This window comes from Phoca vitulina, unplaced genomic scaffold (genome assembly GCF_004348235.1).
Source record: "Phoca vitulina isolate PV1807 unplaced genomic scaffold, GSC_HSeal_1.0 scaffold21, whole genome shotgun sequence".
NCBI classification, from domain to species: domain Eukaryota; kingdom Metazoa; phylum Chordata; class Mammalia; order Carnivora; family Phocidae; genus Phoca; species Phoca vitulina.
Genome location: NW_022589724.1, coordinates 1,247,404 through 1,272,924, shown reverse-complemented (window position 1 = coordinate 1,272,924; position 25,521 = coordinate 1,247,404). Strand labels below are relative to the sequence as shown.

Here is a 25,521-nt window from a genome sequence, read left to right as displayed (position 1 = left end):
GCTTTTGCTTTATACTATCCTTTTTTTTTTAATTCATCTATTACTTGAATCTAACAACTTTTATTGGCTTTCAGGGGCTCCAGAGCACTGAATTTCAAACTTTGTTTAAAAAAAAAAAAAAAGTCGACTCCCCTAGTAGAGAAATGAGGAGAATCAGGTAAGTGTTCAAAGATCCTATACACTTGTGCATTTCCTCTCAACAACCGTTAACATAAAAATGTCAGAGAAACCAGTTCTTTAGTGTTTTAACATGAGCTTACAATTAAAGTCTAATTTAAAAATGTAAGCATACAACTAGGCTTTACCAAAGAGGAACGTGTTTATTTCACTTAAATTCTTAAAAATACTTTTTTGGCAGTTGACACATAAAATGTCCTAATGTAAAAAAATTCATTAAAAAGAAAAGAAAAGCATGAAAAAACAGACCCAAAATGTTAAGATTTTATTTACAAAGCTTCTTTGTTGTACAGAAAGTAAAAATGCTGTTACAGTCTCGGTGTAACTGGTAGCCACAGATGGCCGGCTCCCCAATCACAGCTCTCCACGCTACAGCAAGTCTGACATGAAAACCTAACAATGCTTACAATTTTGTTGGGATGAAGTCCCCAAGCTTGGTGGTGAATTTCCAAGAGGGGCTAAATGGAGGAAGGTGGAATGTCACAGGAACTATTCTTTGGCTCTTTGGGTGGGTGGGTGTCCTGGGGTTTGTATCACAGCTACCTTTTTTTTTTTTTTTTAAACAGCTACCAAATCCATATGAGCAGTCCAACCAATACTGAACAGTTCTTTCTTTCCAAGTTATTTGGGGTCTTAATCATCTTCTCCTTCATCGTCTGTTTCTCTCTTCCTCTTTTCACCTTTCCCACTTTCTTCCTCTTCTGCACAATAACAAAAATTCACTTTGAGACAATCAGAAAGGTATTTGCCTAAGTTATTGCTAATGGAAGTAACAACAATGAACTTTTTGATGGTTGGGAGGTTTTTAAAAAAAAAAAAAATGTAAGCTTGATTAGATTGGTAGGTTGCTGATTTTAAGAGGTTATTAACTAAAAAGCATAAATAGCAACCATTTCATGAAGAAGGGCAAAATGCACAGCAGCATCTCAAATGACAGCGAAGTTAACCCAGTTTTCTCCATTTTTAACTTGCTCTCTTTAAGTTGACTCAAATTGTAGCAAGTGAATATTAACTCAAAAGGTATTTCTTAGAATCCTTAGGTATTTGAGCCAAGAATACCTACACATCATCCTGTTTTTTCCAACTAGTAAAAATTCATCGCTATGTCAATGAAATTACCTAAACGTGCAGGATGTTCCACAAAGCTCCCTAAAGGCAGGTACTGATCCCTGCCTATTGTTGTACTAGTGTAAATGTAGTCCAGTGCCTGGCACAGAGAGCAGACGCTGAGAAAGCATGAACCAATGGAAAGCAGAGCAAACAATCTGGTACTCTGAATCCCACACAGGTGTGAGAATCTATACTTCCAACGACTAACAAATAAATAGATGTTTCATTGGTTTTGTTTGTGGTAGGGAAAAGAAGTAACAGTAATAAAGTTGGAAAGGTGCTATTATTACATTCTGCAAAAGTTATGATCCAGTTATTAAGACTTTAGTGAAAGAATTCCCAAACCAAAAATCTCATGTGTGGCAGTAATCCAGACGATGGAGTCTAAAACCACAGTTCAAGCGTGGCACCGAGGGCGGCCTCCCGTCTGCACGCGGGCATTACTGCCGGAGAGCAGGAGGTTTCACCAGCCTAGGTGCACCGACAGCGCTTCAGAAGCGCCTGTGAAGGCCACTGGGGGGGCAAAGGGAATTTTATTTTGTTCTCTATAGTTTCAAATTCTAAATTAATGGACATTTCCCCATGATTTTTAACTGAGGAGGACCTAAGTGCTTGCGTTAGACTCACCTTCATCTTCATCTTCATCCTCGTCGTCTTCGTCTTCATCAACTTCTCCATCATGTCCAAATTCTTCTTCCTAAAGAAATAGCGAGTGCTACTGGATTAATTTGCCAACTTGAGAAGTACAGAGAAAAAGATAATTTGCCAATAAATGCTAACAATTCATCAAGGAGAAAACTTTTATTATCTTTATCTACTTTAATGTCCTGAAATCTGTCCATTTTTCTGAATAAGCTTCAATTAAAATTTTCTTTAAAAACTGCTTCTCAGGGGCACCTGGGTGGCTCAGTTGGTTAAGCGACTGCCTTCGGCTCAGGTCATGATCCTGGAGTCCCGGGATCGAGTCCCGCATCGGGCTCCCTGCTCAGCAGGGAGTCTGCTTCTCCCTCTGACCCTCCCCCCTCTTATGTGCTCTCCCTCTCCTCTCATCCTCTCTCAAATAAATAAATAAAATCTATAAAATAAAAAAAACTTTAAAAAAAAAAAAAAACTGCTTCTCAGAAGTAAGCATTTTATTTGCCAGACATGTTTAATTAGCATAACAATTTATAACGGATAATTCGAGAAATGTTTAAAATCTTGAATTTCAGAAGAGAATTTTCTATATGCCCATCCTCATAAAAAGCTTCTTTTAAGAACTTAATTTCATTAAACACCTATGAGATTACACAAATTGCTCAGCTTTACTTTTTTTGTACTACAAAGCAATGTGCTTTTTGATGACACCTCATTTTCTTTGCCTGTTTTCACAATTTCCTTTGAGGTTTGTCAAAGTCAAGTCACTCCTTTCTCCTGTCCTTCTATGGCATTCAGCTCCTCAGAGATACTGTATCACTGGGTGTCCCATAAACTAGACTACATCCTCTTTCAAGACAGGACCACATTATGGGTTAACTTTGCATCCCCAACTCTTTAAAACAGCAGGCATAGGATATATTTACTGAATTAAGCTGAACATACGAGATTCTTAAAAAACAAAACAAAAACACCCTAAAAAAAAAGACCTCCACATTTTAACTACAAATAGGAAACAGGGCAGCAGTTACACCAACCTCCCCACTGACTTCGTCTTCATCCTCTTCCCCTTCTACATCTTCGTCTTCATCTTCATCCTCTTCATCATCAAACTCTTCCTCCTCACCATCCTCATCCTCCTCGTCCTCCTCATCTTCTCCTTCTGAAACAGTCCAAAGGAATTCATTAAATACCCTCGATGGCCCACGAGGCACACCTACTAAGGTGCTGGGGTGCTTTGGTCTGTCCGTGAGACGAATGCTGGGCTACCCCAACGCCGAGGACACCCGTGCACCACACTGGCCCCCTTTCTCCCAGGCAGCTGCACCTCAGTCCCTCTGTCCAGCAGAGTCCCTTCACATCCGGAGGCCAGAAGTCCTGGTGGACTAGCTGGACACTACAACAGTTACTGATGAAAGGACAGAATTCCTGGGATTTGCTTCAAAATAAGGAAGGGGGAAGTGGGCAGGAGTGTGTACGTATAAGATCAGCCGTGAACCAGTAATTTTTTTTTTTTAAGATTTTATTTATTTATTTGACAGAGAGAAAGAGACAGACACAGAGAGAGCACAAGCAGGGGGAGCAGCAGAGGGAGAGGGAGAAGCAGGATCTCTGCTGAGCCGGGAGGACCCTGAGACCATGACCTGAGCCGAAGGCAGATGCTTAACGACTAAGCCACCCAGGCGCCCCATGAACCAGTAATTGCTGAAGCTCAGTGATGGGAATATGAAGTTAGTTTTACTATTATTTCTATCTTTGTCTATGTCTGAAAATTTCCATAATAAGTTATCACCCCTGCCCAATAAATAAATAACAATGAGCTCCTTCTCTGAGGTAAGGGTACCACCACAAAACCAGATACCAGATGAGGAACCTGAGAAACACTCATAAGCCTGTGATGGGAGGGTCAGGGTGGGTGGGAACAAGAAGCAGGTCGAGAGGCACCTGCAACCTGTGTGTCTCCACTCCATTTGGTGCAGGCCTGGAGGCAAGCGGTTCTTACCTTTCCTGGTCCTGGAGCCTGGGTGCTGTCTGGCTTCCTATTCTCTGCATGCTCTTTCTTCCCTTTCTTCTCTGCTTGGCTAACACTGATTCAAACGTTTGGGTCTCAGTTAAACATCACTTCCTCAGGCAGACTAGCCAGACCTCCTAATCCCAGCTCATACACTCTCACATGAGCACCTGATACTTCTCTATTATCACACGCTTTACTCATTTGTGATTACTTAACATTTCTCAGTAGACCGTAAAGACCAAGAGGACAGGAACCATGTCTGGTTTTTACTTTCAAAACTATATTCTACAGTGCCTGGCACATAAAAAATGCTCAAACTTGTTGCTTGACTGGATACTCCCTCTCAGGAGCTGCTCTCCCCACTCTCCAAGGAATTTCCTTACAGGCTCTTGCACACATGGCCATTCGACCTGTTTAAGGTGAACTTAAATAGACAAGAGGCACAAGGGTTTTCAGGACTACCTGAGAACCTTCCGCGAAGGGCGTAAGGATGTACACCATCCTACATCCCCTCCTATTTTGCCTTGTCTCAAATCTGCTGTAAATTTGCGAAGATTCTACCACTGTATTACACCATTAATTGCACCCAAGCTGCCTGATGTTTTCCTCCTCTACTTTTCTTAACTATTTCTGTTTTGTCTATTTTCATCTTTAAAGAAAAGGTATTTAAACTAGTGCTTCAAATACAGTAATACCACGAATTCCAGCAACATCAGGAATTCTAGGAGAGTAACTTTTCTTCGTGCTGACTTTTGTGAAAACTGATCGTTCTGCTTCCTCTAAGCCACTAGAGAGGCGAGAAACTATTTATCCTGAGTGGCTCAGAGTCAGTGAGTCACGGTGCAAGGAGAGCACAAGCTCATCAGAAAAGCTATTTTATTTACATTTGGATATAATGGACATGTACCTAGTATCTACGAAGTGCTAGGCCTTGTGAATAAAGATGAAAAAGACCATTCCTACCCAAGAAGATCATCATAGCTTAGCTGAAAGGGACAAGAATAGCAGAGAGTGACGTAAGCGAGGAGCTGCTTTAGCAGGCACAAGGAACCTAACCTAGCTCACCGGCAACAGGAAATGCAATCTGGGAGTGTTGACAAAGCTGAGTTTGTAAGGATTAAGTCAGACAGTAACCAAGAAAGGGGAGTAACGAATAAGGCAGGGAGACACGAGATGATGGTCCTCTTAGTAAACGGAAACCACAAATATTTCAATGTGTGAGGGCACAGTCTCCAAATTCAAGGCTAACCATTTTTATTTTGAATCATTTGAAGGCTTCAATGTCCTAAGATTAAATAGAGGTTCCTGTTCCAAATTTAATGGAAATGTCTATACACATGGATAGTCATTATTGTTCTCAATAGCAAGAATATTCAATAGCTTATCATGACCTTTGATAGGCAGAAATTAGGTTCACTGCATGTTACACCCACTTACCTTCATCCTCCTCTTCTTCATCCACACCATCCACCTCAGCATCTGAGTCAGGGGCTTCCCGATCCTCCCGATCATAGCCATCCAGGTAGGTCAGCTGGGGCAGGAGCTTGAAGACACTCTCTCGGTAGTCATTCAGGTTAGTAACCTCACAGTTAAACAGATCCAGGCTTTTCAGATATTCCAACTTTTTCTGAAGAAAAGGATTAAGAAACAAAATTCCTAAACCAAAGGAACATAAGCAACAAAACCCATCTCCCGAAGAGGTAAAATTATAGGCTCTGTATTCATTTAGCTGCTACCAACTCAGCTTTATACACAGGAAAACATTTCAAGTCCTTTGCAACCTTTATAATAGGTCACTAGATCTTAGATTCTATAATCTACCTTCTACATCTACCTTCTCAGAGAACTTTCTTTTTCTGGCAACATTAGTAGTTTTAAGAAAAATGAATTTGAAAAAATATTTATTAAAACTGAATCTTCTCACAGTATGAGACAATTCAAACAGAATTTTAATAAATTTGGTTCCAAACTACGTTTTAATGTTCAAGTAATCAAATGGCCAACAAGAACTTGCTGGATATCAAGCCTAGTCTTCAAAGCTCTGGGGTGGCAGGATGGGAAAAAAAATTCATTCAATTAATCAATGCAATCAATCTTGAAGTACTTGAGATTTCTATTCAAAGACACAGATGTGAAACACTAGAGAATGGCATATAATAAAGCAAGAAGTGTAGTGATACGGTTATTCTCCAGGAAGAGAGGAGTCAGTACAGGCTGGGGAAAAGGAAGGGGCACTCAAGAGTTGAAACTTCAGAAGGAGAGAAATACTCTTTTTTTAATTTGGGGGAAAGGATCAAGACCATTACCAGACCTTTCTGATATAAATTTCTTCTGACTTTACCAGACCCTGAAATTTTGTTGCAATACCTCATTTGTTTAGAACCTTGGTTTAATCTACCTAAAATACAGAATACAAAAGAGTTGGTATCTAAAAGCTTGGGCTGAGGAAGGTTTTCTGAGTAGCCAAAGTGGGTAAGAAAATGTCCATGTATTTTACTCAGAGATTCATTTGTTATTACAATTGCGTACTAGTACTTCAATCCCAGCTCTTATAAGTTGTGACTAAGGGTGAAGGGAGACACTGGGAGGGCAGAGGTAGTATATTACAGGCAAGTAGGAGAGAGCAGCAGGAAGTCACAGCAGACCCTCTTAGGAAGGAGAAGAGGGGCAAGTGTTTAAAAAGGAAACACAAAACATCAAGTAGTATGTAGCCTTGTGCCCTCTAGAATAGGGCCAATAAGCCTGGAGGGCATAGGACACATAGCTTCATAAATGTCACTTTTAAGCGTTCTGAATCAGGAGAAAAAGCTTGGTATTCTCTGAGAAAGTAGTACCAAAACAAACAAACAAACTAAGAGGATCTCTGCATGAAGTTGCAAAAAATAAACACTGTTCAAAGGCTTTGATGCTTTATTGGGAAAACTATTTCAACATTCACAAGCACCCAGAAAGCAATGCAGATGAAAAAAACCTTGTCTTCAGGACTTGAGGTATCTTAGTGATTCAGGACAGTTAGAAAATGATTTAAAAATCTTTACCCTAAAGCAGGGCTTGGCAAAAGACGACTGGCCCATCCTGGCCCACTGCCTGTTTCTGTAAAGTAAGTTTTATTCTAACATAGCCACTTCATTTGTTTATGTACTATGTACAGCTTCTTTCGTGCTAGAATAATGGCAAAAGTGAGTAGCTGCGACAGACCATATGGTCTACAAAGCCTAAAACATCTATGTGGTCCTGCAGAGGAAGGGTTGCTGACCCCTGCACTTACAGAATCTTCATCTTCCTGGTCAAAGAAGAGGTTCCCACACTTGTTTTATTTTCACTGAGCAGCCCTTGGGAACAGAGAGCCAAGCAGGGAACACAGAGCAGGGTTACAGCAACAGGCAAATGCACTCCTCAAAACACCAATGTACAATGATCCAAGAGTCTGGGGATCAAATAATGTGCTTATGTAAGTTAGTCCCCTGAGGTCTTAAGAAAGCTGTCCCCAGCCCTTCTAATCATAGGGAGGGCTGCTTTTATGTTGTGTAGCTTTCAGATTAGGTTCCCCACTGGGCAGGCGCTGACCTCCAAAAGCCCAGGTAGGACTTCTTGCCAAAGAGGGAAAAAATGTTGAAATACCACCCCAGACAACTAGCTGGCGACCCTGGGAACTCTTTTCTCTTCCACAGAAGGTTGTCTCTATACCAGCTAAGATACGACCACAAGTAAATTTAGGCAGCTTTCCCAAAGTCTAAAAATTCATCACTCAAGGGAATGAGCCATTTACTTCTCAAAATTATTCCCTAGGAACAGATGCACAAAAATGCATACAACCCCTGATCTTTCACACTCTACAGTGCCTCAAGCCCCTTCTCTAGTTCCATCTCCTGTCACAGTACACAGGACCTCCAAGGCCCACCTATTTCTTAAACTCCATGCATCTGTGAGATTTCGGCTACTTCCTGAGAAAAGAACCCATTATGAATAATTCAAACATGCCAAACAGTAGGCTAGAAAATGAAGTGAAAGCAAATAAACAACAAAATTCCAAGTAACTGTAGTACTCTAGAACTGTTTAAAGTAATAAAATTGTGCTTTAAGGACAAAATATACTACCCACAGATTATTCAGGACCCCAATGTAATGTGTAAATACTGCTAAAAAAAAACCCCCAAAAACCAAAAAAAAAAAACAAAACAAGAAACAAACAAAAAAAACGCCCAAAAATCAGAATGCTACCACACTAGAAATGTGGCCTAAAACTAATAGGCTAGCCATAATACACATTAAACATTTTATTAACAATAATTTTGCTTGCCTTCTTAGAATTTAGAAGGGCTTTGGGGGATGGTTTGGATGGCCCAGGTCTCTTAAAAAAGGTGTCCAAGGAAGTTTGAACTGATGCCTTCTTTGTCTCTCGATTAATATCCCTGTAGCAAGCAGAGGCATTCACAATCATTGCAATGACTGTAAGAACTGGGCTCGAAGTAGACGGTGTTCAAAATGTACGTGGTTAATGAGGATGAGGATGGTGTTCCCACTGAAGAATACTTTCAGAAGACAAAATGGACCCAACATTCCCCCCCTTCACCTTCTCCTACAGTTTTATTTTATTCCAAGATATAACTTCAGGAGACCTACCTAGCACCCCCAGGCATCTGAAGAGCAAGTTCAGGAGAATAGTGAGAGGTCAAGCCTTTCCAGATGGCCCTGGGTGTGCAGCACTGTGGCTCTGTCACTGGCCTAGCCAGGTGTGTGACTCTGGACAAGGGATTCGGACTCTCCCAAGCCTCAGCTTCCTCATGCATAAAACGAGGGCCATGTTATTTCTTATTCTCTTTGTAGAAATGTTTTTTGAGGATTACTAATGAAATAGCATACATAAAGCATCTACTACAGTGTATGGTACATAGCAGACCCTCCAAAAATGGTAAATACAATGATTATTTCCCACTCTTCACTGTTCTAGGGGACACAGACTTTCACTGCCTCCAAAGGGCCCTCATACATCACTGACCAGGTCAGTTAACACCCCAAAAAAACAACTCCCATATAACATTTGCTTCTGTTCTGCCTCTGTGTGCTAGGACATGGACAAAGGCTTCTGGTGAAACACCAAAGAGGACTGGGGTTGCCACAAGAATTAGGCAACAGCCAGCGATCCAGCAATGGGAGGGTACTGCGTGGCACTCTGTTCTAGAAAAAAGGGGTTCTTATGCTCACAGCGACCCTGAATCGACAGACCTATCATAGACACATAAACAATAAAGAAAGGTTCAGGGTAGCCTGTCTAGCTGGGAGACACCAGCACTCAATTTAGTGCTCCTGTTGGAATTCCCAGTTTAATGTCAATTCGGGTATGGAATAAATACGAAGGCAAAAAGAACAGGTCCCAAGGGCAGTGGAAAGAATGGTAGTTGGATTTGAATCTCTACTTTGCCATTTATCCTGTGGCCACTGAGTAATTATTTAAGCTCTCTGAACTTGGGTTTCCTCATCTCTAAAAGGGGGACAGTAGTTCTCTTTTCTCTGGGTTACAGGAGGATACAATGGGCCAATGTTAATGTCCTTGAATACAGCAAAACTCACTAATGTTTGTTTCAACACTGGAAATGGGGATTGGGTTAGAGGAAATGAACAGAACTAGTAAAAAGCAAGCAGCCCAAGTATCTGGGTGTACCTATAATGGAACAAAGGGGCAAATTCAAGAAGCAAAGGTGAGAAACAGGCTCCCAGCATTTGAGAAATAGGAGCTAAACGTGGTCCACTGAATGAAACATAAAAATAAAGGGACTCAATAAAAGGTGATTTAACCTGTATTGGAGCAGAGCCTTAATTATTGATTAGGAGGAAAAAGATGCTATAATTCTGGCAGGAAGTCCTCTTTGTTAAAAGAAGTCATAATTTAACTCTATCTTCCCTTGAAATATCAACAGAGCATTCTGTACAAGTTAGGTGAAACCCAAATATTTTAATGTACTGTGACACCAGAATAGATAACGATAGTAGAGAAAGATGCCTTATCCTCTTGGGTTTTGCTCTTCTGGATCCTAAGACCACTCAATATCTGCTTGCAAAACCCTCTCCCAATTAATGTTTGCGAGATAAGTCAAATGGAAACACTGACTTCATGTATATGTAAAAACAGAAAGAAACCATAAGTTTCTTTGGATAGTGTGAAACAAGTTGGGAGTTCCATTAGCTTATTAAAATGGAATTCAGTCTCAAAGCCAAATTTATAGAATGTCATATTTAGACAAATCAGTCACTTAACAATCTTGAATTCATAGCACTTTCCAGGTGGCAGCCACACAGAACAGCCTGGGAGGCTGCCCCACACTTTGCATTAACCTCTCCCTCCAGCTCTTTTCTGCCCTACAACTTCCATGTGGACTGGACCCCCATTAGCACAGCTTCCCAACTTACAGAGCAAAGTTAAGTGCATTACCTTATTTTATTCTGAGAACTCCTAAGTAAAGTAAGGCAACGCTTATTATCCTCCCTGCTTCATTAAGTGAGGAAACTGAGGCCCAGAGAGAAGAAGCAATTTGCCCAAGGTCACACAGTAAGCCTATAACCCAACTGGCACTTAACTTTTTACAGCTTATCCCATTATGAAGACTGAGGATTTTGGGGTTCCCATGCAAAACTTAAGGCAACAGTGATCCAGCTGGGGCACAAGATCAATTAGAAGACCTAAAACTAACTGGAGCTGTCCTTGGACTGTTCATCTGCAATTCGGGTATGCCATCCAGTATGAACAGCTTTTTCTGTAAAAATATGAAAGTACAGAATAGCCTGGCCAGTTTGAGAAAAAAAATTTAAGATAAATATTTAAGTCTATGGTCAATATATGAAAGTTAAAAAGGACAAAAAAACAAAAGAATTCCCCTTTGAAGGAAACCACCACAGTATCAGGCAGGGAGAGCAAAGCCACAGGAACACATAACTAGACAGGCCCTGATCTTTAAAACTTCTATAGAAAGTATTATAATAAAAACCACCACCTTCTTAATCAATTATTATTTCCAAGCATTTCCCTCACTATAAAGAAATATGAAAATGAAAATGACCAGTAAGTCCTGGTTTCCAAGTTCTCACTTACTTACCAAAGGTTCCAAGGTGCTGATATCTTTCAGTTTATTTCCACTTAAGTTTAGATGTGTAAGATTTGGAAGTTTTTCTGCTAACATGTCCAGACCTCCAAAGATTCTATTGTCACTGAGCTCAAGCTGCAAGAGAATATACAACATACACACAAATACACAGAGAAACACTTATCACTAAGGTGTTGTAAGTAGCAAATACAATTCTTAAATACTTATCAAGATCAAATAATCTCTGTTCCTATTAGGGCATGTTTGTTCATTTTGTTTGATTAAAACCAGATAAGTAGTTTACAGATCCCAAGAACATTTCAGGGGAGGAGAAACAGGTTGGATAAGAGTTGCATTTCCTTAACCAGCTGCTAATTAAATAGTTTGCTCAAGGTCTGGCCCCTAACATCTGCGAATCCGTTTTCTAACCTAAAAAGTGGGTCAAGACAAATTAGAATTCTTTGAGAAGTTGCAATAGTCTATACCTGCCAGGAAGGGTAAATGGTCTGTGCATTCTAAGCAGCTTATTCCTCGTGCCAAACAAAGCTCACTATGCCCACTTGAAACCTGTTCTGGTTCTGTATAGTTCTGACACATTGGAAGGTTCTCTACCTGGAAGCCACCAGAGAGTGTTGCTCCAAAGGCTAAGGGAAGGGAACAGGTCCCAAAGCAAGCCCTTAAAGAAGCTCCATGACCTCAGGAAAGTGAGTGGGGAAACAGCTTCAGGGTTGCTGAAACCAACTCCCCAGAGGCCCTTTCTTGCCTAAACCCGGCACCAGCCTTTATGAGAACCTACTCTAATTTCTTAGTGGCAGGTCAAGTAGCACAGCAAGTGGTGTGCCAATGAAGGAATGAGCCTTCACGGAGGAATTAGAATCTGAAGTGAAAAGAAATTGGAGCCGGAAAAATTAGACAGTCGAGAGCATATAATTCAAACTCCTCATTTTGCAGATGAAAAAACTCAGGCCACAGAACTGGTTTTAATTCTCTAGTTTAAGCACAACAACAATGCCAACCAAATCTAACTCTTACACAGTATCTAAGTGCCAGGCACTGTTCGAAACACTAGAAATATACGAGCTTATTTGCTCTTACAACAACCCTATGTGGTAGGTAGAATTATTACCTGCATTTACAGATGAGGACAATGAACTGTAACTCTATGACTTGCCCTAGATCACACAACAGTTACAGAGGTGACCAAGGACTTGAAGCCAGGCAGACTAGCTTCAGAAAAATTCGCCCTTCCCACTATGCTATGTACTCAGAATAGCATGAACCACTTCATGTAGTTTAGTCTTTAGCATGCAATGAAATGAACTACATGATGCAGAACAGAGGAACTTTTAAAAACTTGCATATTTGTTGAAAGAATGAGTTTAAAAAACAACTTAAGTACTATTTAGGTGTTACTAAATATTTCAGAAGAGGAAACACAACATTTCAAAACATTTTTTTCCTTCCCATGGGATATTCCAAATTATCTAGTCATGCTCTAGATTTATAAATACAAGTCTATGGGCGTCTGGGTCGCCCAGTTGGTTTAAGTGTCTACCTCTGGCTCAGGTCATGATCCCAGGGTCCCGGGATGGAGCCGGAGTCAGGGCCCCTGCTCAGCAGGGAGTCTGCTTCTCCCTCTTCTTCTGCCCCTCCCCCAGCCCGTGCTCTCTCACTCTTCTCTCAAATAAAAAATCCTTTTAAAAAAAATACAAGTCTATCAATAAAGACTCAAGTGTTAGCTTTATTGAGATTTCAGTAAATCAAAACAAAAACAGAGACCACTTCCCATTTCCCTTGATTGGTTAGACTATCACACATACATAATATTCTTATCCTTTCAACATGAATATCTTAGGGCATAGAGATAGCAAGGCAATCTGCCAAAGCATTTAATAGCATATTTATTTTGAAATGAAATCAATGTGTAAATTTAGAAAACCTGTGATATTTACACACTAAAAATTCTTTCAGAATTCTGTTTCTTTTTAAAAAAACAATCTATGCTCCAGGGTAGGAAGAAAATAAAGTCTGTATCAGTTGTGAGAACGTCTTATCTGCCTTTAAGTTTGATTTGTAGATCTCTCCACTCCTCCCTAACTCTGCAAATAAGTGATTAACGAGGCTTCAGAAGGATTTGATAAAGCCTTTATATAGATGGTCACGGATTCACTTCTCTCCTATGTCTGATAGTACAGACCACAGTAAATCAGGAAAATGTATCAGGATGCTAGGAAAACAGAACGCGAAATACACTAGGATCATACTAGCATCAAGTTTATGCAGATACATGCTAGAAAGCCATCAGTTGTTTAATGGGTTAATCAGAGCTCCCAGTGTCACCAATAACCATGTAAATATAAAAGGATTACACTTGAACCTCTAAAGTAGATGCTTAGCAGAAGAAAGGGAACAATACACTAATTTAAATATAACAGGATTATTCTTTCTGATAGGAAGATAAGTTACCTGAAACTCATGAGGACTGCCTAAACATTTATTACCTAAATAAGGCTATGAATAAAAAAAGCTTCTGGTTTTTTGTTTTTTTTTTTCTGGTTTTTAATTCATGTACTTAACCCACAACCATCTCCTCTCAGAACTCAAGCAAGCTACAGAACAGCCTACCTGCATTTTGCCTAAATCTGATTACAGATTTCTATGTGTACCTTTAAAGTTCTGCTTAAATTCCCTAATAAAGTGAACACCAAAACAGTGGAAAAGTCTGCAATACTTACACATACTTTTCATTATGTAATAGAAAAAGTACTGGTTTAGGAAATAGGAGATACGGGCTCTAGTTCTGGCTCTAGTACTAACTTCTTTTGTAGGTGGCTTTAGGCAAATCACTGTACCTTTCTGGGTCTACTGCTATGCCTATAAAGCAAGGGACTAGGCTGGAAGATTCGAGCAAAGTTTCTTCCAATTTGACATTCTGGAGCTCCAAGACAGTTACATGTGCAAGGACATGAGAACACATTTTTCTTGAGGGTTTTTAATTGGTAGTGTGGAGGGTGATTTATAATTAGACCAATAAAGTACTAACAATAAGCCATCAGCTAGGATGGAAAATATAGCTTTGTTACAATGAATTCTTGCAGTCACAACCACATTTCAAACTTTCTAGTCGTTAAGAATTACACAATGGGTTTGAATTATCATAGACCACACACCTGAAAAGTCTTTACTGAAACTCACCCTTAACCAACAAACATAAAACATGAAGAGTGGGAGGCACCTGTGGTTCCTAAACCAGAGCATACTAAGAAAAAAACACAACTAACATAATAACATATAGCAATTAACCAGCAACAGCTTAGTCACAAAATAATTATTTTTCATAACTACTATTTATTGAGCATCCAACATGTATTATTTCTAAACATCACAGCAGTTGTGTAAGGCTGGGTGGTATCACCAGTTTACAGGTGAGGAAATTGAGCCTTAGAGAGATTAAGTAACCTGCAGAAGATCATCCATCAGGGAACTGGTGGAGCTGGAATTCAATCCCATATATGCCCAGGTCCAAAGGCCACTTGCTTTCTGCTACACTAACTGCTTCCTTACAGGTAAAAATCATGTATGTTTCCCCTTCTCAGGATGTTCTCTCTTTAACTGCTAAAGAAAAAAGTACTTACCTTTTTCAATTTAGGTAGTTTGGGGAGATTTGAAACTGAAATCAAGCCTACATTTATTAAACTGAGGAACTCTAAGTTCACAAATTCAGCTGTTAAGCCCTCAATTTTCCCATCATTTGATTTGCAATTATCTAGGACAAGTTCTCGAACCTGTGGATGACAAAGGGAAAAAAAGAAAAAAATAAGCTTTCAGAACCATACATAAAACAAAGAACAAAGCAAAACCTACAACCATAAACACCCAGCAAAAACATCCACATACAGGGGCAGCCTCTATTTAGACCTAGATTACAGTTATAAATAAATGAAAAATGATTAAGCCTTTAGTAACAGTATGCTAATAGATATCAAGGATGGGATTTTACACCATGGTATAAAGATTTAAACTCTTTACTTTCCAGAGACAGAATTAGAGTTCTTAAAATATAAGTGAAGAAACTATACCCCCTTACTCCTTTTCCCAAGTCTGTTCCCCAAGAGGGGGGCTTTAACTATAAAAGCAGAGAAAACACCCCCCCCATCCCACTGGCTGAGTCTCAAGGCCCAGGGGACTGACACAAGAAAAAGAGGAAAACTTTACTTTTCCTATCAAATCCCTGAGAGATTTTGGCAACAGTATACATTTCCACTTTTGGTTTTATTAATCTTCACTAAGATTATCTTGATAATCAGAAGGGGTCAAGATGCAAGAGGCCTTAATTCAAAACAAAGACCAATCTGGGTTACATGTGAAAGATATTTCCAGGGGAGAAAACTGTTAAATTAGGTTCCTTTTTCAGGCCATAAAATCTCCTTTGTGGGTCCTGAAATTCAGAATTCCAATCCATCCAAGGGTATCATATCTGAAGATTTTATTTGTGTTTATTATTTTAAAGTAAGATCTACACTCAGCATGGGGCTTGAACTCTTGAACCCAAGATCAAGAGTCATATGCTCTACTGACTGAGCCAGCCAGGCGCCCCACAATTTTAAATACTGATCACTGTGTATCTACCATGCTAATCCCTACTTCCATTCTTGCTCTGTGGTTGACTCTGAAACTTGCAACTTTTTAACAAATTTTGGACAATTTACAGTGATGCAAATTAGAGCTAACGGCCAAAGGCACTCTTGCAGTAAATCTACTATGTTAAATAGCATTAATCAAGCATGTATATGGAAGGGAGACCCTCATAGTTCTAAAATGAGAATATGAGCTAATGTCTTCATCCTCCCATACAAAATCCAAGGATACTACTCTAGTAATTGTTACCATTACGGAGAATTTACTCATTATTCTTTGCACCACCAGACCCTCCCCCATTTACAGAGAAGAAAACAGATTTAGAGTCAGTGATACCCACACCACCACAACTTCTCACTTGCTTCTTCACTACTTCTCACTACCCTGTCTACTTCCTCCTCTTAAGCCCTGGTTACAGTTAGGATACATGCAGGCCAATTACACCTTTTACTTCTTTCCTTCCTTCATTCCACGTTCCTTTACACACCTCTGCCGTTTTCCCCTTTTCTGCAGAAAATCACATCTGAAATCTTAAGGTGTCAAGTGAGGAGGGGTGGGCTCTATAAACAGATGCCCAAGGTCTTATCCTGGCTCTGCCACTTACAACCTGTGTGACCTCAGAAAAGTCGCGTAACCTCTCTGTGCCTCAGTTCCTCATCTGTGAAGGGGAGATAATAGCATTCATGGCATGGAGTTGCAGAAGAGTAGCACCTGGAACATACTAAATGCTAAAAAAAAGTAACCTCTGGGGAAAGTGATGAGGGCAACAACAGGGACCTCTGCTGTTTATTCATATCTGTACTGAGCTTTTTATAAGCATGTATTTCTTTTGTATTTAAAAAAAAAAAGTACAACCAACAACCATAAAAATAAAGTCAACCAGGGGCACCTGGGTGGCTCAGTCGTTAAGCGTCTGCCTTTGGCTCAGGTCATGATCCCAGGGTCCTGGGATCGAGCCCTACATCGGGCTCCCTGCTCAGCCAGGAGCCTGCTTCTCCCTCTCCCGCTGCTTGTGTTCCCTCTCTAGCTGTCTTTCTCTGTGTCAAATAAATAAATAAAATCTTAAAAATAAATAAATAAAGTCAACTGTAATTGCCCACACATCTAATACAGCAATACAACTAAAAGTTCTCATTTGGTTCGGGGGATTTTCTATGACTGTAGCTCACAGAGAATCCAAATTATTATACAGAATGACACTAATATGCCAAAACCCAAGTGAGGAGGGACTAGAGTTAGCCATATTGCCTCCCAGCTCACTCGGAGAAATCACCTCTTGGATATTTCTTTCAACTAGTAAAATTCCACTGTAACTAGTGTCATCAAAAACTACCATAAAGGGGTGCCGGGTGGCTCAGTCGGTTAAGCAGGTGCCTTTGGCTCAGGTCATGATCCCAGTCTCCTGGGATCGAGCCCCCATCAGGCTCCTTGCCCAGTGGGGAGTCTGCTTCTCCCTCTCCTCCTGCTTGTGCTTGCTCTCTCCCTCTAATTAATAAATAAAATCTTAAAAAAAAAAACTACCATAAAGATTCAAATGTGAACTAAAACAGGTTTGCTGAACCAACAGCAGAATAGGAATTAAGAGGAAGGAATTGGAAGGGGAAAAACAGGTGTTAAATGGTTCAGATCTGCAGGTTTAGTTGCTGGGTATGGAAGATGATGGAGGGGAAGTTGAAGTCTGGCTTAGAGAAATGGGAGCCATGTAGCTAGATGGAAATAAGTAGGGAACAGCTTTCTGGGGGCAGATGTAATGAATACTATGAGGGATATTGAGTTTAAGGTTCCTTTGGGATCTCCAGACAACTGGACATGTGGTCTGGGGTGCAGAGGAGGGTTGTCAGTTCTGTATTTGGAGTCATCAGGGCAGGAAAAAAGAGTGGAAGGATGGAATCCCTAGGAAGAGGACCAAGGACAGAACCCTGGGGAATGTGCAAAAAAGACTTTGAGAAGAATCAGGAGTGGTACCAATGGTGAAGCATTGGTTTCAAACACCTGTAAAGGCTTCTGAAATAAGGCACAAGAAGTTATTGAGGAAAGAATTGAAAAAAATTAGAAAACAACTTCAAATGCCCATCAACAAGGGACGCATTTCCAGGATACACTGTGGGATGAAAAATGTGCAGAATAGATTCACTTTCTTATATATACAGAAAATCTCTCAGGAAGAGAAAGCGAGTGGCTGGGAGACCTTCCTATATAACCTTACTTAGCGGGCACCTGGGTGGCTCAGTCGGTTAAGCGTCTGCCTTTGGCTCAGCCTGTGATCTCAGAGTCCTGGGATCAAGTCCCGTGTCAAGCTCCCTGCTCAGTGGGGAGTCTGCTTCTCCTTCTGCCCAGCCCCCACTCATGCTCTCTCTCTCAAATAAATAAAATCTTTTAAAAAAATCTTATTTAGCATTTCAATGATGATAATATTAATCTATTAAAAGAATAAAGATTTAAAAAGTCACCACTAGACTTCAAGCTTCATGATGGGCAAGGTCATGTCTGTTTCAGTCACCCCTACACCCCAGTATGAGAAAGAGCTTTCACAACTGTTAAATGATGAAAACTGGTCACAGGCTTGTCAGAGTACTGCCTACGGGTTTGTCAGGATTGTAGGGGATTGAGTAGATGCAGCCAATAGAAAACTTGGATATAAAAGAGAACCTCTTTCTGATCACAAGTATTATCACATCAATGCAAGAAGTACATTTGTCACTGTTAATATTTTGGTATATTAGCTCAGTCTTTGTATATTTCATATATAGGTGAGATAAAACTCTATTACTTAGCATACTTTAACAACTCGAGTATTTTTAATGGCTAAAGAAATTAGAGTATATGGATATACCACAAATTACAATCCTCCCTGTTGAATATATTTCCAATTTTCCCTTTTATAAATAATGGCATGGTATCTTTTTACACAAAACTTCTGTAATCAGGATTCTTTCCTCACAATCGACTGCTAGGTGAAAGAATAGAGACATTTGAGTCTGTTATTGAGTTCCGAGTTCTTTATCTAAAATGGCAACCAACCCTTGTTATTTTTGTGACCTTTCTTGATATACGGAAATTTTAGGTATTTGCATTAATTTGTTTTCTCAAGGATACCGTTTTTACCTTGAGAAAGAAAAAAAAACAACCCCGAAGAAACATGGACAAAAAACAGACAAGCAAAAAAAAAAAAAAAAAAAAACAGATCACATTAAAAAAGTTGATGTGCAACTACAACAATAAAAGCTGCATATTAAAAATGAGATAGATCATCTGCTATGGAGAAAGCCAGGATGGATACAGATGTAGGTGAGTTTATAAGTGGGAGAGCAAGAAGTTCAGGGAATGCACACCTGAGACCTTTAAATTTTCTCCACGAGTAGGAGGTAACAGAATTCACTGGGGGTGAATCAGGCAGAGGATTGTATGGCTCAGCAGAGAAGGCATGCCCCTTGCCTTTTCCAGGAAGGCTGAAGTAGTAGTAAAGAAACGTGGCACCCCCCGGAACAAAGAGCCAGAGGCACAGTAAGAGGATAAGCCCCTGGGGAAAATGCACAGAACAGAGTGGGACTTACTGAAGAAAGCAGAGACCACAGGGTTCTACTTGGGGCTGTGCCCGAGGACAACAGGTCTGGAAAGCCAACCCTCAGCAGCCTTCTTCTAGCCCGTATAAAGTTCTAAACAGGAGCACGTGAAAGGTGTTTGCTCTCAGGCACTGGGTCAGCAGCAGCATTTGAGAAAACAGCCTTCCCCCTGCCCTATTCCTTGCTATGGAGGGACCCTGACTTGCTTGCAAGGGATAGAACTGTGGGAGAGGGGACAGAGGGCAGGGAGTTGGGGGTACATAACCCCGTGGCCTCCCAATCTAGTCCCAGAATAAATGAGGGATTCTAATCAATAAAAAATGGCCCCAGTTTCTCCTTCTTATGTTCCAAATCCTCACAGAGCTGCTATCTAAGGAGGTAAGGTTGGGCAGGCATTTGTACATTTATGTGTACAACTCAGGGAGCTATTTAGTCCAAGAAAAAGTTAGCTGGCCTTCTGCTTGAAGATAGTTTAACTTTAGAGACCAAATTTACTCATCCTTCATTTTCCAATTAAACTAGATTTTTTTCCAAATATGAATTCAAGGTAAATACTTAAAAACTAAAAATAATCCATATTATTTCCTATTTAACTCTTGTTTTTGTTTTCTGCAACTATCAGAAAAGCAATACTATTTTCGACTACTTTTTAACCGAAAAATCTGAGAAATATACTGTAGTCAAGTTATGGGGATTGGTGCTAAGGGCCACAGACAAAAATCAAGCAATTTTCCTTTCATCCTCTCCAACTTGCTCTCACTTTCCACTCCCCTGGCTACTCAAATCAATTTCACCTAACTGGTTTGGAACTGGTTGGGTGATTTTCCCCAATTAGAATGGTTATAATTGTTATAAGAGAGGGGGAAATGTATGGAGGAATTATAGATCATTTTGAATTATCAATTCCTTTAGTTAAATTAGAAAAGTAATACATGGTTATTGCAGTAAGTGAAATAATCCAAAAATGTAGAAAAAGCAACTCCTGCCATCTTTGTCAACTTTCATTCTTGAGTTAACCAATGTTCAAACCTTCCACCTTACCATTATTTTTAAAGTGTTTTCAAAATGACAGAATTTATATTAATGGTTCTCAATTGTATTTAGGTGACAGGACTACCAGCATGAAAGAAGGAAACACCCATATCCTATTGGTGGGTAGGTAAAGAAAGGAACCATTCTAAACAATTTGACAGAAGACAGGTTCACATTACAAGATGGTCATTTCAGTACTATTTAAAATGGCAAAAAGCCTTCTAACCACCCCCATAAATTAAATTATGATCTATGCAGACATTAACAACGAGACTGCAAAATAATAGTGACACAGAGAGATAAAGTTTACTGTATTTATATAAATATATGCATTAATAAAATTTGAATTTGGAAAAAATTAAATATTTTGGCAGACTATATACCCGAATGTCTAGATGGTAGAAATCACACAAACACACACACCCCATCCTATTTTATTTTTGTTTATCTACATATACTACTTTTGGCTTACCTGTACCTATTTTTTCCTTCAATTTAGATATAATACTTAAAAAATGAAAAAACCAATTAGTTGCTATGCAATCAATTAGAATATCCCATTATGCTAAAAATTACATTAATACACACAAGATGACAGAAGTTGGGGAAAAAATTTTAAAAGGTGCAAAGTAGAGAAAACTGAAAAGTGTCTCCTAAGACTACTCTTATTTATAGGAGAGGAGTGTCTAGTCTTCGCACACAGCCCACCAGAGTCCCACAGAGGCATCCACTGAACCATAGGAATTGCCTGGCTTTCTAACTGAATGAAAAACTCAAACAGCTACCATCAAGGCTGGCTGTCCCTGGATGCATAGTTAATAAGGTGCTCATAATAGAGTGCCATGTTTGGTGCAATGGAAGGATGACAGCCTCACATAAACAACAGCTATTTTTTCCATTTTGGAATATAACTAAATTATATCTCACTAGCCCCTATCAGTGTCTCATTTCAAATCTGAAAATACCACCAATTTCTGTGATGTATATGGTGTGTTCTAGCACTACACAATTTGTTCTCAGTGAAGTAACTGACAACACAATATTTTGTATAAAATATTTCTTATCCTTGCCTATATTTTAAAATGGTGATCTCCATTCTTTATGTAGATTTTTAAATGCCATCTTAGGCATTTTCCACTATGAGAACACACCTAATATTAAGAGCTGTTTTGGTCTTAGAAAAAAACCTGAAATACACATTTCTTTGCAAGTCCCCTCTTAAATGTTCATACTTGTGTTTATAAGGAGTAAGAATATAGTAATATGTGAACTGAACCTATTATCTTGGTCTCGCATACGCTGGCCAAGGAACACAAGAAGGTAAAAGTGTTGCCAGGGTCATCTTCACACCTCAAAATAAAAACAAAAAAGCCACACACACAATAAAAGCCCATCTGGTCTTAAGAAAAAAAAATTACAAAAAACATTTGTGGTCAAACCTCTACCCTCCTCAAACACTTAGTTCTCACTTGATGGCATTAAGTCAATCATAGAATGCATGTATGCATTTCAAGAGCCTCCTGTCCATATTCTAACTGTAAATCCGAAGAAGAAAAGGTTTTCTTTTCCCAAATGACAAGTCTGCAGGATCCCAGAGGCCAAGCCTACTCTCTAACAGCTGGCCCCACAAACATAAGGAGCCATGTGACTGAGTTTGGTTTTAAAGGAGTCCTCTTCGAACTTTTCATTTGCCTCAAGGATGATTCTTTTGTGCAAAACACTATTTTTTAGTTTTAGAATGTCCTTCAAAACCTACAGCATTTTCTCCCTGGAAAGCCTTCAATTTAAGATCAAAGCTTTCCTTTCTTAAAAACCTAACTCTTGGGGCACCTGGGTGGCTCAGTCATTAAGCATCTGCCTTTGGCTCAGGTTATGATCCCAGGGTCCTGGGTTGGAGCCCTGCAGCACCGGGGCTCTCTGCTCAGCAGGAGGCCTGCTTCACCCTCTCCCACCCCCCCCCCCCCCGCTTGTGTTCCCCTCTCTGTCCAAAAAAAAAAAACCTTAAAAAAAAAAAAAAACAAACCCAAAAAACCTAACTCCTGTTATCTCAGTCTCCTCCTCAGGGTTCCCAGGGGAGCCTTTCTTTACCTGTCCCCCAACCTTAGCAGGCTTCCAGGACGCTCCCAAAGCCCCTAAATTGCACCAGTACAATAGATACCACCGGGTTCTGAGGCTCCAGGATGGAAGGGATTGCTGTCTAGTTCACCCTGCTTTTCCAGACCCTGCCATACTGCTGGTACTCAAATATTTATTTAATAAACCAGTGGATGGTTGTAGGCTAGTGCTGTCCAGTAACAGTAGCCTAGTCGCCTGATAGTGCAACTGAAAAACTGACTTTTAATTTAACGTTCATGAAACAATCACATGACTGACCTGTCTTTGGCAAGAGCGTAAGGCCTAAGTTGATTTTACTTGAAAAGTTAACACCTGCTCCTATTTTATTTAAGTATTTCTGAAAATATCCTGGTTACTGCATATGTGAAAAAATTCCATATAGTGAGAACATCAGCCCAGTTGTGCTTCCCAGAGGCGACAACATTGCTCTTACCCACTACTTTAATAGTACTTTACTTTTCGCACAAAGAATTGAAATTCTAGATTTTAAAGTGCCTTGAAGATCCACGTGCATACTTTTGGCAATTTTGGCTAAATCTACTCCACATTCTATTGACTCGCAGCTACGCAGCAATAATGCAAAGGTCTGAAGTTAACAACTCCTCAAAATGAGAACACAACTCTTCAAGTCTGAGGGTGCGAAAAGGCTTAACCATTCAATACACTAGCACGTGGCCGACACAAAATGTCTGACTGTGGACGGATGGGACTGCCGTGGTCGAACCTCAACCTGAAAACCCAGGGGACCGAGTGGAGACGCCAACCCCTCCGGTCCTCCAGGGACGCGCGGGGCGCTTCTCCTCGTACCCCATTTGTGGGGACACCAGGAGAACGCAGGTGGATGAATTTCCACAAGTTGGCAACTTGTTACCCACAGCTACCTGACTGCACGAAGCGCGCCCACCGTTCGACCGGGGCAGGGTGAGAGGACTTCCCCCGGGCTTCCCCACGGCGAGGGAACGCCACTCACCCGACGCCCGGGTCTGGCGGAGGCGCGGCCGCCCCGCTCGGGCGCCGGGGAACATGGCCCCGCGCCCGGCAGCAGGGAGGGCAGGATGGAGAAGAAAGAGGCGATTCTCAAAGGCCCGCCCGCCGCTCACGCAGCCGCCGCGGCGAGTGCCGGCCTCCCTGGAGCACGTGCGGGGGCAGAGGCCGCCGAGACCGCGCGGCCCGCGAGCCCAGCCGAGGCCCGCCCGTACGCCCGGCTCCTGGCTCGGGCGGAGGCGGCCGCCTGGCGTTGCCCTTTTAAGAAGGGGGGAGGGGGCCGGCGACGCGCCCGAAGAGGAGTCGAGCCGGAGGAGTCCGCGGCGGCCGCACCGTGCGGCTCCCGCCAATGCCAGCCGAGAGCCGGCGAGGCGGGCGCAAAACAAGCCAGGGGCTCGGCCCGGCAGCGGTGGCCCGAACCCACAGGCCGGCTTACGCGGCGGAGGGAGACGAGCGCCCGCCAACATGGCGCTGTGTCGGACCGTGGCGCGCCCCGGCTGGCGCGAGGAGCCGCAGCCCGCCCACACCAAGGGGCCAGACTCCGGGCAGGGGCCCCGGGCTCCGCCGCCACGGCGCGGAGGAAAGGCGAAGCCGCCGCCACCGCCACAACGGCTGGCCTGGGCCGACCGGGGCGCGCCCTGGGAGGCCGGGAGTGGGAAAAGCCCGGAGGACGAAAGCGGAGCGAGAGAAACGGGGGAGAAAGTTTTATTTTTAGGCTTGAAAAATGGCGGGAACCGCGTCCTTTTTTTCAAACTTGGCCTCGGAGGGGCGGCGGTTGCGCCACCTCCGCGGCCCGGCTCGCCCCTCCCCCGCTCCGCGCGCCAGGCCGCGCCCGCCCAAGCCCCCCGGCGCGCGAGGGGACTCATCGCCCCCCTCGGAGGCCGACAGCCCCTTCCTCACCGCACGGCCCCTGCCCTCGGCCCCGCCGGCGCCAACCGCGAGGCCCGACTGGAGGAGTCCCCCCCCCCCCCCCCGAGCCCCTTCCGCAGCCGGCCCGGGGCGCGCGGAGCCCCGGCGGGCCGAGCCCCGGCTGGCCGCGCGGCTCCTCGGCAGGCCCGGCCTCCGCCCGGCCGCGCATCCCGAGAGGCTGCAAACATGGCTCCCAGCGTTACACAACCCCCTCCTCCCTCCCTCGCCGCCGGCCACACGCACACGCGCTCCTCCGAGAAAGGACCCCGGCGGGCGAAGAGCTCAAAGTTTGCTTTCCCCCACCCCACCGCCTTCCCCAGACGGCCGCGGGGGCCCTCGGACGCCAAAGAGTTAATCCCCGCGCGCTCGCTCCCCCCCTCCACGCCCGCCCGCCCGCCCGCCCGCCCGCCTTCCCTGTCCGAGCCCGCGAGCTGCGCCCTTCTCCGAGCCGGGGCCGGCGAACCCGCGGCCCGGGCCCCGCAGGTGGCCACCATTACATGCAAGTCATCCGGGGTGTGGGGGGAGAGGGCGCCCGACGGGGGTTCTACTTACAGCTGCCGGGGTCCGGTTCCTCAGCTCCAGGTGGATCCTCCTCTTCATGTCCATGTTTCCCTCTTCCCCCCTCTTCAAACTTAACTTTCCGCGGCGGGGGCGGAGGGGGGGAGAGGCGTCCCGGCCTGCGCAGCGAGGGCCGTCGGAAGGGGTCTGCTGGCGGTAGAGGCCGGCGGCGCGGTCCCAGGCGGCGGGCGGCGTGCGGGCTGGCGAGCGGAGCCCCCCGGAGCCAAGTTACTCACGGGAGCGGAGAGAAACCATGGAGGGAAAAGGGGGCTGGAGCGCAGCGCTGGTCTCACTACCGCCGCCCCCGGCCGCGGCCCCGCACTGCGCTTAAACCGGCGACGCGGCGCGGGCGGCTGCTCGGCTCGACTCGGCCCCGCGCGGCGCTGCTCGGCTCGGTGGCCGCGGCTGCACCAAGGACGGGGCGGGGAGACGCGCGGCGGGAGGGGCGGAGGCCGGGGGGGCGGGGGTAAAGGCGCAGCCCGGGGGACTGGAGCGACTTCCTCCCTCCCTCTGACTGCACGTGGGGTGGCTGATGTAAGACCTTGCTCGGGGGGCTTCCCCGCCCGCCGCCGAGCCCAGACCCCCGGGCCCCACCTCGCCGCGCTTGGAGGCGGGTCTCCGGCCCGCGCTTGGACGTTTGCTCGGAGGGCTGCGGGGAGCCGTAAGGCCAAGTCCGTTCTCGGAGGCTCGACCAAGCCAGCCCGAC

The 25,521-nt window shown here is 43.2% G+C and overlaps 1 protein-coding gene across 1 annotated transcript; it reads right to left on the bottom strand.

Annotated features, from left to right (window-relative positions):
- Positions 1–300: 300 nt before the first annotated feature.
- Positions 301–25,196, bottom strand: ANP32B (acidic nuclear phosphoprotein 32 family member B). The gene is made up of 7 exons (XM_032418677.1): positions 24,810–25,196; positions 14,652–14,801; positions 11,029–11,151; positions 5,375–5,564; positions 2,961–3,085; positions 1,915–1,984; positions 301–878 (listed from the first exon to the last, which is right to left on the bottom strand). Exons 1-7 carry the CDS (start codon positions 24,861–24,863, stop codon positions 811–813), a joined length of 780 nt encoding a protein of 259 aa, XP_032274568.1. The 5' UTR covers positions 24,864–25,196; the 3' UTR covers positions 301–810.
- Positions 25,197–25,521: the final 325 nt, after the last annotated feature.